The sequence below is a fragment of the Kryptolebias marmoratus genome, linkage group LG12 (genome assembly GCF_001649575.2).
Source record: "Kryptolebias marmoratus isolate JLee-2015 linkage group LG12, ASM164957v2, whole genome shotgun sequence".
In the NCBI taxonomy this organism is placed as follows: Eukaryota; Metazoa; Chordata; class Actinopteri; order Cyprinodontiformes; family Rivulidae; genus Kryptolebias; species Kryptolebias marmoratus.
The window spans coordinates 17355241-17368322 of record NC_051441.1 but is presented as its reverse complement, the minus strand read 5'-3'; the positions used below and the strand labels follow the sequence as shown (position 1 = coordinate 17368322).

The following is a 13082-nucleotide window of genomic DNA, read 5'->3' as shown; positions in this document are numbered from 1 at the left end:
GCTGCAATATTTATGAAATAAACATGATTTATAATATTTGTGTGACTTAAAGGGCGTTCCATGTCTGCAGATTGAACTGTCATTTTAATTAAATTTCACTTTGACTTATTAAATGACTACAAAAAAATGTTTAGTCAACTATTTTTGTGTTGAAATTGGATACAAGTTGTGTGTTACCTGTTTATGTGTATAAATATTTGTTTTAATTGTTTTAATGTGAACAGGGTTTAAAATTGCCATCAAAAAGCTTTTATAATTGTCATGTTGAATATCAGAGAGGTAAGATGGTCCAGTCAGACAGTATCTGTGGTTTTGCTCCTGACAGTTTCAGATTGTGAATGCTTGTTTCTCATCTCAGTAATGATTGTAGCTGTTTGTTCTCAGCTGTCTGATATGATAAATGTTCAGATCTTAAAAGGATCTTATTTTCCATCAGGTGGCCTTCAGCGCATCCACCGTCCACCACCTGCTGTGGTTCAGCAACGGGTCCGACAGCTCGTGTCAAACCACCTGGTGGGCCACCTGCTGGGGCTCCTGCCGGACATCCTGGAGCTCCTGCAGCTCATGTAGCTGCTGTAGCTGCTGGGGCTCCTGCAGCTTCCCAGTCTTCGGGCCTCACCTCCACAAGGAGGAGCAGGGAGGACGGCTGCTCCGAACAGGTTAGTCGAAAGAAGCAGAGGATGAACGATGAGGATAACGAACAGCATTTTCCTCCCTCAGATTCCTCTCCTTCGACTTTCGACGGCAGCTCCTTCAGGTTCCCAAGATACTTCAAGAGGCCCTCCTTGTGGAAGGAGGAGGTCGATGAGGACGACAACCCTGCGTGCTGCAGGATTGGACAACCTTCGCGTCTGGCGAGGTTTGAAGTGCCTTAGGTAGCGTCTTGCTCCAGGGCCAGTTTGTATATAGTTCATTTGTTTAAAACCTGAAGGGCTTGCCTTTGCCTCTGGCGGGGTTCGGTAAGCCAAAGGCAGCTGGAGCGTCTGGCGAGGCTGCCGACTCACTTGGTAGCGTCTTGCACCAGGTCTTGTTTTCTTATTTCTTACATGCACTTAATTAGTGATTAGTAAAACAACACAGGTGAGATGAGCTGGTGGAGCGTCTGCTGGAGGGACAGCAGCAGACTGGAGGTGGATAGTTTAGTTGTTGAAGAAACACTGACCTCTGGTGCTTCAGCAGAAAATGATCCTTAATCTGATTTGGTTTTTGTTGGGGGTGCTGACACTTGGAAAACAAAAGGTAAGTATCTATTTAATAGAAATGTTTAAAAAATGTTACAAAATGTATTAATATTTATTTTGTCTTTTTATTGCAGGTAATCAACAGGGGGAAACCCCTAAGATAAGTACCTTTTTATAAAAAAATGTCCACAAGATTCTAAGTATTTACAAAGCTTATGTATAATGTTTTATTTTTTGTCTTTTTGTAGGTCGCTAACAGCAGGGGCAAAAAAAGATAAGTACATTTTAAAAAGAAATGTTTCGTTTTTCACGTCCATTTCTTGTGAAATTCTAACGTTTATCTTTCATCTCTTATTGTTTTGTAGGTTGGTAACAACTAGAAAAGGATCTGGAAAAAAAAGATAAGTGCCATTTCAAAGAAATATGTAGAAAATTTTAAATACATTTACACAATTTATTAACTTGTGCTGTTTTTTTTTTGTAGGTTGCTAACAGCTGGAAAAAAAAGATGAAGAAAGATAAGTGCCATTTAAAATACATCTTTAGAAAATCTTGTGTATTTGTGAATTTTATTAATATTTATGTGCTTTTGGTTTGTTTTGTAGGTTACTAACAGCTTGGACAAAACAAAGGTAAATACATTTTTTGAAAATGCTGTATACTTATATTGATCTGTTCTCTTGTTTAGCTGGATAAATACATGTACTTCTCTTTTTGCAGGTCTAACTGCTGATGTAAAAAAGAAAAGAAAAAAAAGATAAGTGTCGTTAAGAAAACCAAGTCCTGGAAAATCCTGTGTGCAAGAGTTATTCTTATAGTGTGTGTGTGTGTGTGTGTTGGTGCTGACAGCCTGGGATGGACCTCTGACCTGCAGCTGAGAGGATCTCTTCACTGGAACAGAAACAGACTCCAGTCCAGAAAGGGCCACCTGTGTGTCCTCCGTGCCGTCCCCCTGAACTGTTGGATCTGCCTGGTCTCTCCAGGCCCCCCTCCGACTGAAAAAAATAAAATAAAATTTGGTGTTTATTAAAACTTTTTAAATGTTTTTTATTGTTACAGTAATTACAGAAGAATCATATTTCTGTATTTTGTGTTGAGCCTTTAAAACCCACTTCACTTGAAATGCTGAACACACCTGATCTGTTTGTGTCGAACACATTGATCCAAAGTCCAGCCTCAGGAAGAAGAACGGGAAGCGGTTGCCATGACAACCAGAACACCGCAACAAAAAGCTGTCGAACCAAAGAAGGCTGCAGTCAGGTGACTCTCACAGGGAAACAAATCTAAACCAGAACAGCAGTGGTCTGGGACTTGGACATGCTGCTCAGGAACTGAAGTGTGGAGACAGGAGATGTCTTCATCATACTGTGGTGTCATGAACATCCCAGTGTCATCTCTGTCCTCTGGGTTACCTCCAATCAGAGTCCAGATCTGAAACAATCAGCTTCTTTTTCCTTAAAGTCACTCAGGGTTTCATTAGTAATATTCAACAACAGCACATTCAGGGATTTTCAGACAAAAACAATAAATGATGACAACATGTGGCTCCTCCTGGTAAACTTTACTCTGAGTTCTAGTCAGATTTGGCTCTGAGCTGCAAATAAAGCACTGATATAAATGATTTTTTTTTTCTTATGAGGAAAAAGAAAACATTCAGGAGCCAATGAAGGCCTCCAGCTGTAAGAGGGAGTTTATTTAATACTTTTAATCAGCAGAAGCTATAAAACCTCTGAGGAGAATAAACATGTAAACCACTTCTTTCCTGAAACAACTTGTTTTTTGTAAAACAAACCTTAGATTAACTGAAAACAGGAAGGATTACAACGATGAAACAGTTTTACGAAAAATATGGAAGTAATTTACTAAAATCAAAAGCTTACTTGTTGCTTTCATCCTTTGTTTTTGTTAGTTTTGTTTAGACAGCAATTTGTTTGGGAGCTGATGAGTCTTAGTTTAGTTTTTTAATAAAATGTTAAACTAGTTATTATTATTGCTGACATTGGGGGAAGTGCACTGCTGTGGTGTTTAGAGACTGTCTGGAGGGCTTACATGCATCATGTGTGCATCCCACCATAAACAGACTCACATCGTGGAGTGAATCAGTTGGACTCACTGATTCGATGACAAACTTTGTTCAGGGCGACACAGATCTCACTGTGGCAGAAATTTAGTCAGAAGACATCGACCTCTGACTCGTGTCTTTAAGGACATGTCAGGTTGTTGGAGTTTCCGGGGGTCTTATGGTCTAAGAGTAATGACTCAGTCTGACCGCTAGAGGGCGAAACACATCGAGCACAAGACTTATGTGATAAAATGTCATTAAAAATATACACTTTTTTGTACATAGTCACAGACTAAGATGCATTTATATAAGTATGTATACAATGCTGATAAAATATCTGCACATATATCCGTGTGTAACCCATTATTATGTAGAGCAACAGTAGTATTTTTATTTTTTTCTTACTCGCTTTGATGACGTCAGATTCTGTTTCCGCTCGCAGCAGCAAACATGGCGGCCAGCTAACGAATTTGTTATTTTCACCCAGTCCTGGAAGGCATAGGATTTCTTTTTCAGGACTGAAAAAATACTTTTATTTTTCATTTTCTCTGTGCAACCGCAGGATTGTTTGAAGGTCGCTTCCATTTACAGGTCTTTGTTGAATTAAAGGTTAAAAAACACGTTATTGCTGTTGATGCTAACGCGGGCCTAGCTACAATAAGTGCATGCTAACGTTAAAGAGCTAATTCATTTACAACTCCGAAACTGTTGCAAATATTCCGTGCAGGAGGGTATAATGTTATGATATTTATCATAACCTGAGCTCAGTGAACTGTGTCATGTTAGATTGACTTGCCCTGGTTAGAGAGTCTTTAACTAAAAAACATTTGATGTTAGCTGAGTGGCTAGCTGTTGTTAGCATTCGCTGAAACGTGCATTCTGGTGTCACATCATTTCTCATTTGCTTTATTTACAATTAAACAACAACACTCGCATTGTTATTAGAGCACTATTGATTCTACATCTACATGAAACATAAAGGACTAGATGGTTTTTGGCCAAGTTTACTGACTTGTGAAATTACTGAAATAATCATAGTCTTTGTAAGTAAACGCGAACATGATTCATTACCACACGGACTGTTTTACCTCTTGTCGTTTTTATCTTTGTCATCACTGAGATTTCTGATACTTGGCAGGGTGAAGGAGACAAACCGCAAGGATGGGGCGACGTTCAACCTCCTCCACCAAGAGTGGGAAATTTATGAACCCCACTGATCAGGCCAGTAAGTACCAGTCTGTAGAAGCAGAGCATCTTTATTTGGCATTCACCTGTCTGATAACTCCTGAAGAATGATGACTTTATTGTTTGTCAAATATAAGAACCATAACTGTGTTTTTGTTACCTCACAGGAAAGGAGGCCAGGAAAAGGGAGCTAAAAAAGGTACTTTTAGTCTTAAAGCACAATATTATATTAAAAGTAGAGGAATTGGTATTGTGTTTCTGACTTTTTGCTTCATTTGTTTTCACTTTTATTAGAACAAGAAGCAGAGGATGATGGTGAGAGCAGCTGTGCTGAAGATGAAGGATCCCAGACAGATCATCAGAGACATGGAGAAGCTGGATGAGATGGGTGAGGGCGTGGAAACTGTGCACAGGTTTCATAAGTGCAATATTTCATTTTTAAATGGTTTCAGATCTTTTCAACACTCTTACCTCTGGGAAGTGTCTCTTATTTTTTGTTCTTTGAACAAGTGTTGTTGCTTTTCCCAAATAAAACCACGCTTTACCTTGTCAACAGAGTTCAACCCAGTTCAGCAGCCTTTGCTGAATGAGAAAGTGTTGAGGGACAAGAGGAAGAAGTTACGTGAGACGTTTGAACGCATTATCCGACTATACGAGAGGGAGAATCCTGACACGTACAAGGAGCTGCGCAAACTGGAGCTCGAATATGAGACCAAACGAGGGCAGCTGGCGCTTTATTTTGACTCAGTGAAGGTATATATTTTTTGTTGTTGTGACTGGATACATGTATGAGTTTGTATTTAACATATTCCAAGTTGTGCATTGATACTGTTAAAATGACTGATAACAGAGGTATGTATGAACAGAGTATGTTTTAATCAATTTTATCTCACTGATTCGGAACATTTTCATAAAATGTAGAGAGTAAACTTAAAAAAAAGTGAACAAGTGAAACAATTTATTCCCCCTTTAAAATACATTTAAGTGCATGCTAACGTTAAAGAGCTGTGATCTTTTTTTGAAGTTCAGTTGCATTATTTAGTTCTTGTGTATCTTCCTGCTCACTCTTAATATTTGATAAATGCTGTTTTTCAGAATGCAGAGTCAGTGGAGGTTGATAGCATCCCCTTACCCGACATGCCTCACGCTCCATCCAACATCCACATCCAGGACATCCCTTTACCAGGAGCTCAGCCTCCTTCTATACTAAAGAAGACCTCCTCTTTTGGGTAGATTTAGTTTGTTCAAGATATCTGCACTTAAACTCAATATATGAGGCTCCAAACAGCTACTTTGCTACAGAGGTAATATTATTTTTGCCTATATTTTAGTAAAGGACCTCTGTCATCATCTTCTGGACCGGGGTTAGGAGCGATACCAGGTATCCCACGTTTACCTGCAGGGAAGAAGCCTCCAGGACCCCCTCCTGGTCCCCCACCTCCACAGGTCCTGGCGCTGTATGGCATTCCTACTCGACGAACTTATGGTACAGACACAGGTAACTGCAGTCAGATTTCTAAATAAAAGCAAGACCCCGATATATTATCTTCTTATATGTCTAATTTCTTATTGCGTTCTTTGATTAACCTTCTTTCCCGAACAGAGCCTAGCATTCCTGGATTGGAAAGGGACTCCGGCAAGAATTTGGGAAGAGAGGACAGCTGCAGTGACAGTGACAGGGATCAAGATGACATGGACGACAACAGCGACTCTGAAGACGACAGCGACGAAGAGAGAGACGAAGGAGGAGATGGTGAACAAAGAGGACGAGCGGAGCGGCCGGGTGACGACCGAGACGAGGACAGAGACAGAAGCGAAAGACATGCGGGTCAGTGCTGCAACATGTTTGTACCCAGCATTTGGACTTAAACTCCCTTCTGATATAGTGTTGCTCCCCGTACAAATTAGATCGGAAGTATATGACTGTGTGAACCAGTTTCTGTTTGTTTTGCTATTTTGTCATTTTTTTTCTTTTGTTTTGATAAAATCCCACTCCCACAAAAGACAGATTTCTAAGCCTGCACACTTACAGCTGATGTCGTACAAGGTCGCAGACAATTGAGCCGAGTCACTCTGGGTGTGTTTTTTCCTCTGTATTCTTGTTTTTTTTAATACATTTTGGTCTAATCTAGTGTTTACTTGTGTTCTGTAAAGCTACAGCAAAACATCTGAGCATATTTTACACACCGCAGCAATTTCAGGTGGAGGCATTTCTCTTTTTGCTGCAGCAGCAGAACTGTTTTGTACCTCCTGTAAAGTGTTGTACGGAGTCACAGAGATCTTATAATAGTATATGCGTAAGGTCGTGGGGTCACGTGCGGTGCATACAGGGTTGTATGTGTGTGAGAAAAGATACGTATGGTAATTTCAAAACGAGTACTGTCTTGTACCCTGCTGGCACAAAACAGTTGTGTTGTGCAAAGCATGAGGGGGGGTTACAACTTGGCAGAAGTAAAAGCAAATAGAGAACTTGAAACAGATACATAAACAGATTTGGTCCAGATCAGGGAGACCTGTCTCCTAGTGTGTCATCAGCAACCTGAATACTCTCAGCGCACATTATCCAGTTTTCTTTTCCTCACATGTTTTAAAAACTTCCTGAAGTGACAATCCATACTTCATTACTCAGTTGTGTTTTTTTAATCATTGTGCAGGTATTAGTGAAAAGAAATCCACCTCAGGGCAGAACCTTTAGGTTACCTTTGTGTTATCTGCTGCCAGTTTCTGCTTTATATATATATATATATATATATATATATATATGTGTGTGTGTGTGTATATGTATGTATATATTTTGTATTATTGGGTACTATAGGACAAAACTGTATTTTATTATTATCAACTTTTGTTTTTGATCTATCTTGCTCAAGTGTTGTAACTCTTTAACATCACAAAAGAAAACACAAAAACATCACGTTTTGTTCCTCACTAATATATTTCTGAATGTGTTCATTGGCCCACTGTAGGTCGCAGTGTACGTTTTGCAGATATGCCATCGGATGCTTCTCTGGATGGAAAAAGAAAGAAAACGAGAGTGGTGAAGAAGGCCAAGGCCATTACTCCGCTGCAGGCCATGATGTTACGGATGGCAGGTACTGTCTTGTTGCCGCAGTTACTGCATCTTATTCTCCCGTCTGTTACTACTGATGGGATCTTTATTCATTTATTTAATCTTCAGGTCAGTCGGTTCCTGATGAGGAGGAAGAAGAGGTTGAGGAAGAGTACACAGATGAGTCAGACGACTCTGACACAGAGGAAAGGGGCCCGCCAGGGGACAGTCAGCCTCCAGTAATGGCCACCCAGCACATGCCCCCTCTTGTCGGGGCTGTGGGACAACAAGGACCTCCGCCTATGCAAGGGCCGCCGATGACTGGGCCCCCTCCACTGGGGCCACCCCCAGCTCCTCCCATGAGACCTCCTGGTCCTCCTTCTGGCCCTCCTCCTGGCCCTCCGCCAGGTTAGTTTAATTTATTCAAAGAATTTTAAAGGTTAAACTCTGAAACGTATTATTGTTCAAACCTGAAGCCGTCCGTCGTTCAGACCTGACTCCCTCTTGTGTCTAGGTGCTCCTCCGTTTTTGAGGCCTCCTGGTATGCCTGGTGGAATTAGGAGCCCAATGCCTCGTCTTCTGCCCCCTGGTCCTCCACCAGGTCGACCGCCTGGTCCCCCACCGGGCCCCCCTCCTGGTCTTCCACCAGGCCCTCCACCACGTGGACCTCCTCCCAGACTACCACCTCCTGCACCACCAGGTAGGGATTTAGTAACAGAGTATTAGACAAGTCAAAAAACCAAAAAAGTTTGTTAACTCTTACTGCTGATCAACAAGAGCAGAAAAATAAACCTTTGTGTTATTAAATCTATTACAGTCTGCTTTGATGTCACACAATAATGCATAAGAGGAATCTTGCATACATTTTCTAAATGTACATAATTTTGTGACTCATTTCAGGTATCCCTCCTCCTCCACCAAGAGCAGGAGGACCCCCTCGTCCTCTTGCACCACCACTCTCCATGTTTCCTCCCCCTCTCAACTCCAATGTGCTCAGTGCACCTCCCAACATTGTTCAGAGACAGAAGGGCCCAGGATCCAGCCAGGACGGTCCACAGACCAACATGCCACCCCCTGCCTTGCCCATGCGACCAGGGGTCATGCAGATGCCCCCTCCACCTGGGACAGGTCCTGCAGGCACAAACCCCGGCCACCATGCGGCCACCATTGAAAAACGCGCCAACATCACCTCCATCGCGGCTGCTGGAGGCGGCCTGGCAGCAGGCGCCGGCTCTGCGGGGGCCACCATCTCAGCCAAACCTCAGATTATCAATCCCAAGGCGGAGGTCACCCGCTTTGTGCCCACGGCACTGAGGGTGCGTAGGGACAAGAGCGGAGCAATGCCGGGGGCAGCGCCGGGGCCTCTGGAGAAAGCAGGGGGCGGTGCCGGAGGACGGAGGGGGGATGACGGCATTGGAGGAGCTCAGTGGCAGAAACAGCAAGCAGCAGCTACAATGGGACTTGCCAACCCATCCCAAGTGGGTGCTGTGTCTCAGCCCAGCATGAAGACTAAAGACCAGGTTTATGAAGCCTTTATGAGGGAGATGGAGGGACTGCTCTGAAACTCAGTGGGGATGTTGGAGAAAGTATTGTTCCACAGGGCTTCTTTCTGTTTTTTTTGTTTTTTGTTTATTTCCAGAGTTATAGAAGTAGCTGTGTTCAGAGCATTCTGCAAGTTTACTTTCTCTGTAGAAAAAGAAAGACTGTGACATCCTCAGCAAAATAACTTTGATCATATATATGAATTCGTTGGATTTGAACTGGTTGTTTTTTTTTCTCAAGGCAACTGAACACTATGCTCTGCTCAGAAGTTTTCATAGGTTTGTTTTTTAAACTGTAATTGTTTTTTTTTTTTTTGTGTGCTTCCAACCAGTTCTGTGTCACTTGGCCATGAAAAGCAGTTTTTGTATGATTGGTTTTTATTTTATTGTTGATCATCTGAATATAATAACAAAAAAACGTAAAATGTCTCCATCTCTGACGAAATCCATGTTCAAAACTGTTGAAACTGCAGTTAAATAAATATTTTAAAACAATTATAACATGTTTTTTCATTATATGGGTCAGTAGACAGCAACACATTAACAAGAAGCAATAATACAGCTAAACTCTACGTTTATTTGTCTTTCTTTTAGCTTAGCACTATTTCTGTTGTGCCAGGCATTCCCAAAGTTCCGCAAAACTACAATTCCCATCGTCCGTTGCGTCTTAAACTTACCCTTTCGCGCATGCGCACCGCCGAGCTGACGGCACGTTGGGGTTGAGAAGCATGGCGGACGACAGCCGGGAAAGCGTGAGGGAAAACACAGCTGTAACTCTCGAAAGCTCGAGTAGTGATGAAGATGACGACCTGGATAATAACACAGAAAGCGAGGAGGCGGTGAAGACCTTCAAGGAACTGGTAGGTTTGTTTCCCAGGGAATACTTTTATCACGTAGCAACAAACGCTACTTTTGTTAGCCGAACCAAGCTAATATGATTATTTTCATTAGTGAAACATGCTAGCTATTTGTGAGTATCCGAAGAATAAATGTTCGCAATAATAAACTGTGAGCTCGGTGTTTCAGGGAGTTACTGAGGTTCTCTGTGAGGCTTGTGACCAGCTGGGATGGAAGAGTCCGACAAAGATTCAGGTGGAGGCTATTCCAGTGGCTTTGCAAGGTAAACCTTCACACCTACACTTTTTGTAGGTTAAATGCCTTCAGTGCCTACATGGGCCTACCTCAGAGAACTTCAGAATTTACACAGAGGCGACAAAATAGAAATATCTGTCGATAAGTGCATTATGACTGCTGCATTGTATTTACAGTATTATTATGACTGGCGTTTGAGTTATAATCAGCATAGTAATAGTATTAATTATAATCACTTTTATTGCATAGTGTCTAAAAGTTTCTTTCAATTTAACCATTCAGTTGTATTTATCAGGTGCTGTAAAGGTGGACAATCATGGTTTTACGTCTGTGTGTCTGTTAGCAAAATATCTCATGAACCACTGGATAGATTTTAATGAAACTTAGGAAGTAATCATTAGATGTTCGTCTACAACTGATTAGCTTATGAAGTCAGCCTGATTCAAAATGGCTGTAGATCAGTCAGTTTTGTAGATGTTGAGGTAAAATTTGTTGTGGTACTAGCCAAGAGTTAGTCACAGCACATAGTCTGAGCGCTAACGGATCTCACAATACTGCATGGGAGGGTTTGTTCAAAACATCTACAACTCTGTTTGTTTTCTCAACATCTTAGTCTAAAAGTATGGCATAAAAAGTGGTGGGCGAAGTGCATTCCTTCAAGGAATACTAGGCCTTTAAGTCCTTCATCAGTATTTTATGTACTCAAATGTTTTTATTTAACTCATCCGTCTGTAGTACCTTCATTATGCAGAGTCAGTGTGTTATTAAACCTGTGAAGATGTGCTGAAGTCCAAGTATTTTAGAAATGACTGACAATGAGTTTAAAATCTTTGAGGAATATTTGATGTTCTTGTTGCCAAACCGTCAGCCCTTTAGTCGAAATGTTCCTGCTTGTTCCGGCTCACTTTTTTCTTTTTCTCTATTTGTGCTCGTATCTGACCGGAACTGCAGGGAAGGACGTCATCGGCCTGGCGGAGACGGGTTCAGGGAAGACCGGCGCTTTTGCCCTGCCTGTCCTCCAGTCTCTGCTGGCTTCGCCTCAGAGGCTCCACACGCTCGTCCTGACGCCCACCAGGGAGCTGGCCTTTCAGATCTCCGAGCAGTTCGAGGCTCTGGGCTCCAGCATCGGGGTTAAATGTGGTACGTGGCGATCAGCCGTTTGCTGTGACCGTTACCATCTTTCCTTTGTGGTTCTGCGTTTTAAAGTCACCTCACCTCTGTTGCAGCTGTCATAGTTGGTGGAATTGATATGATGTCCCAGTCCCTGGTGTTGGCGAAAAAGCCTCATGTTGTTATTGGTAAGAAAAGAACAACTTCGCTTTTTTTTTACCCAGATGTTAAACAAACAGATCTTTAAAATATCAGTCAGAATTATAGCCTTACTGTTTATAAATATGTTTTAATGCTCTCTTCTCTTTCTCTGTACAAACTGTATTCCTCCCATCCCATAAGTATATATTTATCCCTTCTGTCACTCAAAACAAGGGGAAATGTTTAAATATTGAAACTAAATGTAGAGAGTTGCACAATTGTTTTTGGCAAAAAATAAGTTGTTTAAATTTAACTATTAGAACATAAAGAGTATTTGTGATTTAAAGAAATATACAAAAAACAATAAATTAACTAGGCTACACAATTCAAACAACCTTCATGTATCATGTAACGGTTTATTTATTTTTAAAGAGTTTCCGTAACGAAGCTGATAAAATGTGTTTGCAGCCACCCCCGGTCGGTTGATAGACCACCTGGAGAACACAAAGGGCTTCTCTCTGCGAGCGCTGAAGTTCCTGATCATGGACGAGGCAGACCGGATCCTCAACATGGACTTTGAGACTGAGGTGGGCAGTCAGGAGCCGTTTACTATTCAGTACGTGAAGCGGGAGCCCCTCTGTACGAACAGGCATCATCGGGTTTCGTCCTGGCTGGAGTGTTTCAGAAGCATCCAAACAGCGTCTCTCACCGCTCTTAAGAAAAACACAAAATGGACACAACTTTATTTGGTGGTCCACTCATTGCGATGCGGTCTTTGAAGATATCAGAGAAATGAAATAAAACTATATAAGTCCAACAAAAACACACAACAAATTCCACCATGTCATTAATTATGAAATAGAAACAGAAAAATCTAATCTGTGTGCTTCCGTGGGATGTAAGAGGTTCAGTTTCAGCCAGAAGCTGCTGATCAGATGTTTTGATGAACTGATCATCAGTGATCACCTCTAGAAAAGCAGGATTTCAGTCAGTTTGCTGCTCTGGAGCAGACAGGTGTGTGTTAACACAACGCCAAGCAGGTTAAAGGTTAGAAAAGTACTGAACAAGTATGACTTATGCAGAAGGGTTGCAGGAGAAAACAAACGACTTTAGTTTGCAAAGCTGCATCTGAATGAACCACAGCACCTCCGGAACAATGTCTGTTGGACAGATGAGACCAAAGTAGAGATGTTTACCCACAATGCACAGCAGCATGTCTGAAGAACCTCATGCCAACTGTTAGCACGGTGGTGGAGGGGGGTTGATCTGGGCTCCTCGCAGCCATTAGCTCCTCTGTAGCCAAGATATTCTAGAGTCAAACGTGAGACCGTCTGTCCGACAGCAGAACCTTGGACCAAACTGGGTCAGAATAACAGAACAATGATCCCAAACACAGCAGCTGATCTACAACAGAACGGCTGAAAAAAAAAAAAAGAATCGAGGTGTTATAGTGGTCCAGTCAGAGTCCAGAACCTCAACCTGACTGAAATATCTGTGGTGAGAGCTGAGCAGAAACAAATGTCTGCAAACCTCAATGAACTGAAGCAACGTTGTAAAAAAGAGTGGGCCAAAATTCCCCCACAACCATATGAGAGGCTGCTGCTTTATTTTACCACACAGTTTCTCCATTTTTTAATCTTCGGTTTTATTTCATATTTAATGACACGGTGGATCACAGATCTTTTAGTTTCTTCTGATACATTAAACCCTAGAATTGAAAG

The 13082-nt window shown here is 41.8% G+C and overlaps 2 protein-coding genes and 1 long non-coding RNA gene across 5 annotated transcripts in view; all 3 read left to right on the top strand.

The window, feature by feature from the left end:
* Positions 1-1454: 1454 nt before the first annotated feature.
* On the top strand, positions 1455-2213 carry LOC119617552. Its single transcript, XR_005233877.1, has 2 exons — positions 1455-1813; positions 1902-2213. It is a non-coding gene; the product is annotated as an uncharacterized LOC119617552 (long non-coding RNA).
* A 1459-nt stretch (positions 2214-3672) lies between these two features.
* On the top strand, positions 3673-9516 carry LOC108236135 (WW domain-binding protein 11). 3 transcript variants are annotated; one of them, XM_025006034.2, is made up of 12 exons: positions 3673-3834; positions 4382-4468; positions 4596-4627; positions 4723-4816; positions 4985-5181; positions 5524-5657; positions 5760-5926; positions 6032-6256; positions 7395-7520; positions 7607-7885; positions 7992-8177; positions 8378-9516. In XM_025006034.2, the coding sequence occupies exons 2-12, from the start codon at positions 4405-4407 to the stop codon at positions 9037-9039; spliced, it is 2166 nt and encodes a 721-aa protein (XP_024861802.1). In that variant the 5' UTR covers positions 3673-3834; positions 4382-4404; the 3' UTR covers positions 9040-9516. The 3 variants fall into 3 exon arrangements, with proteins under 3 accessions (XP_024861802.1, XP_037834682.1, XP_037834681.1); XM_037978754.1 differs by having other exon boundaries at positions 3673-3817; positions 8378-9039; XM_037978753.1 differs by having other exon boundaries at positions 3673-3852; positions 8378-9039.
* A 190-nt stretch (positions 9517-9706) lies between these two features.
* ddx47 (DEAD (Asp-Glu-Ala-Asp) box polypeptide 47) overlaps positions 9707-13082 on the top strand; it is a 6440-nt gene continuing 3064 nt past the window's right edge. The window contains exons 1-5 of the mRNA XM_017416617.3: positions 9707-9878; positions 10045-10138; positions 11062-11250; positions 11337-11408; positions 11830-11948. Coding sequence (XP_017272106.1) covers positions 9747-9878; positions 10045-10138; positions 11062-11250; positions 11337-11408; positions 11830-11948 — 606 coding nt within the window. The 5' untranslated portion in view covers positions 9707-9746. The remainder of the gene's footprint in view (positions 9879-10044; positions 10139-11061; positions 11251-11336; positions 11409-11829; positions 11949-13082) is intronic.

What these genes read in the sequence shown, in the direction of transcription:
- LOC108236135 (XM_025006034.2), top strand. Translation starts at nt 4,405, where the DNA reads ATGGGGCGACGTTCAACCTCCTCCACCAAGAGTGGGAAATTTATGAAC. An exon ending in GGAAAAGGGAGCTAAAAAAG is followed by an intron (nt 4,628 to 4,722) that starts GTACTTTTAGTC and finishes CACTTTTATTAG; the next exon opens with AACAAGAAGCAGAGGATGAT. An exon ending in TTTATTTTGACTCAGTGAAG is followed by an intron (nt 5,182 to 5,523) that starts GTATATATTTTT and finishes GCTGTTTTTCAG; the next exon opens with AATGCAGAGTCAGTGGAGGT.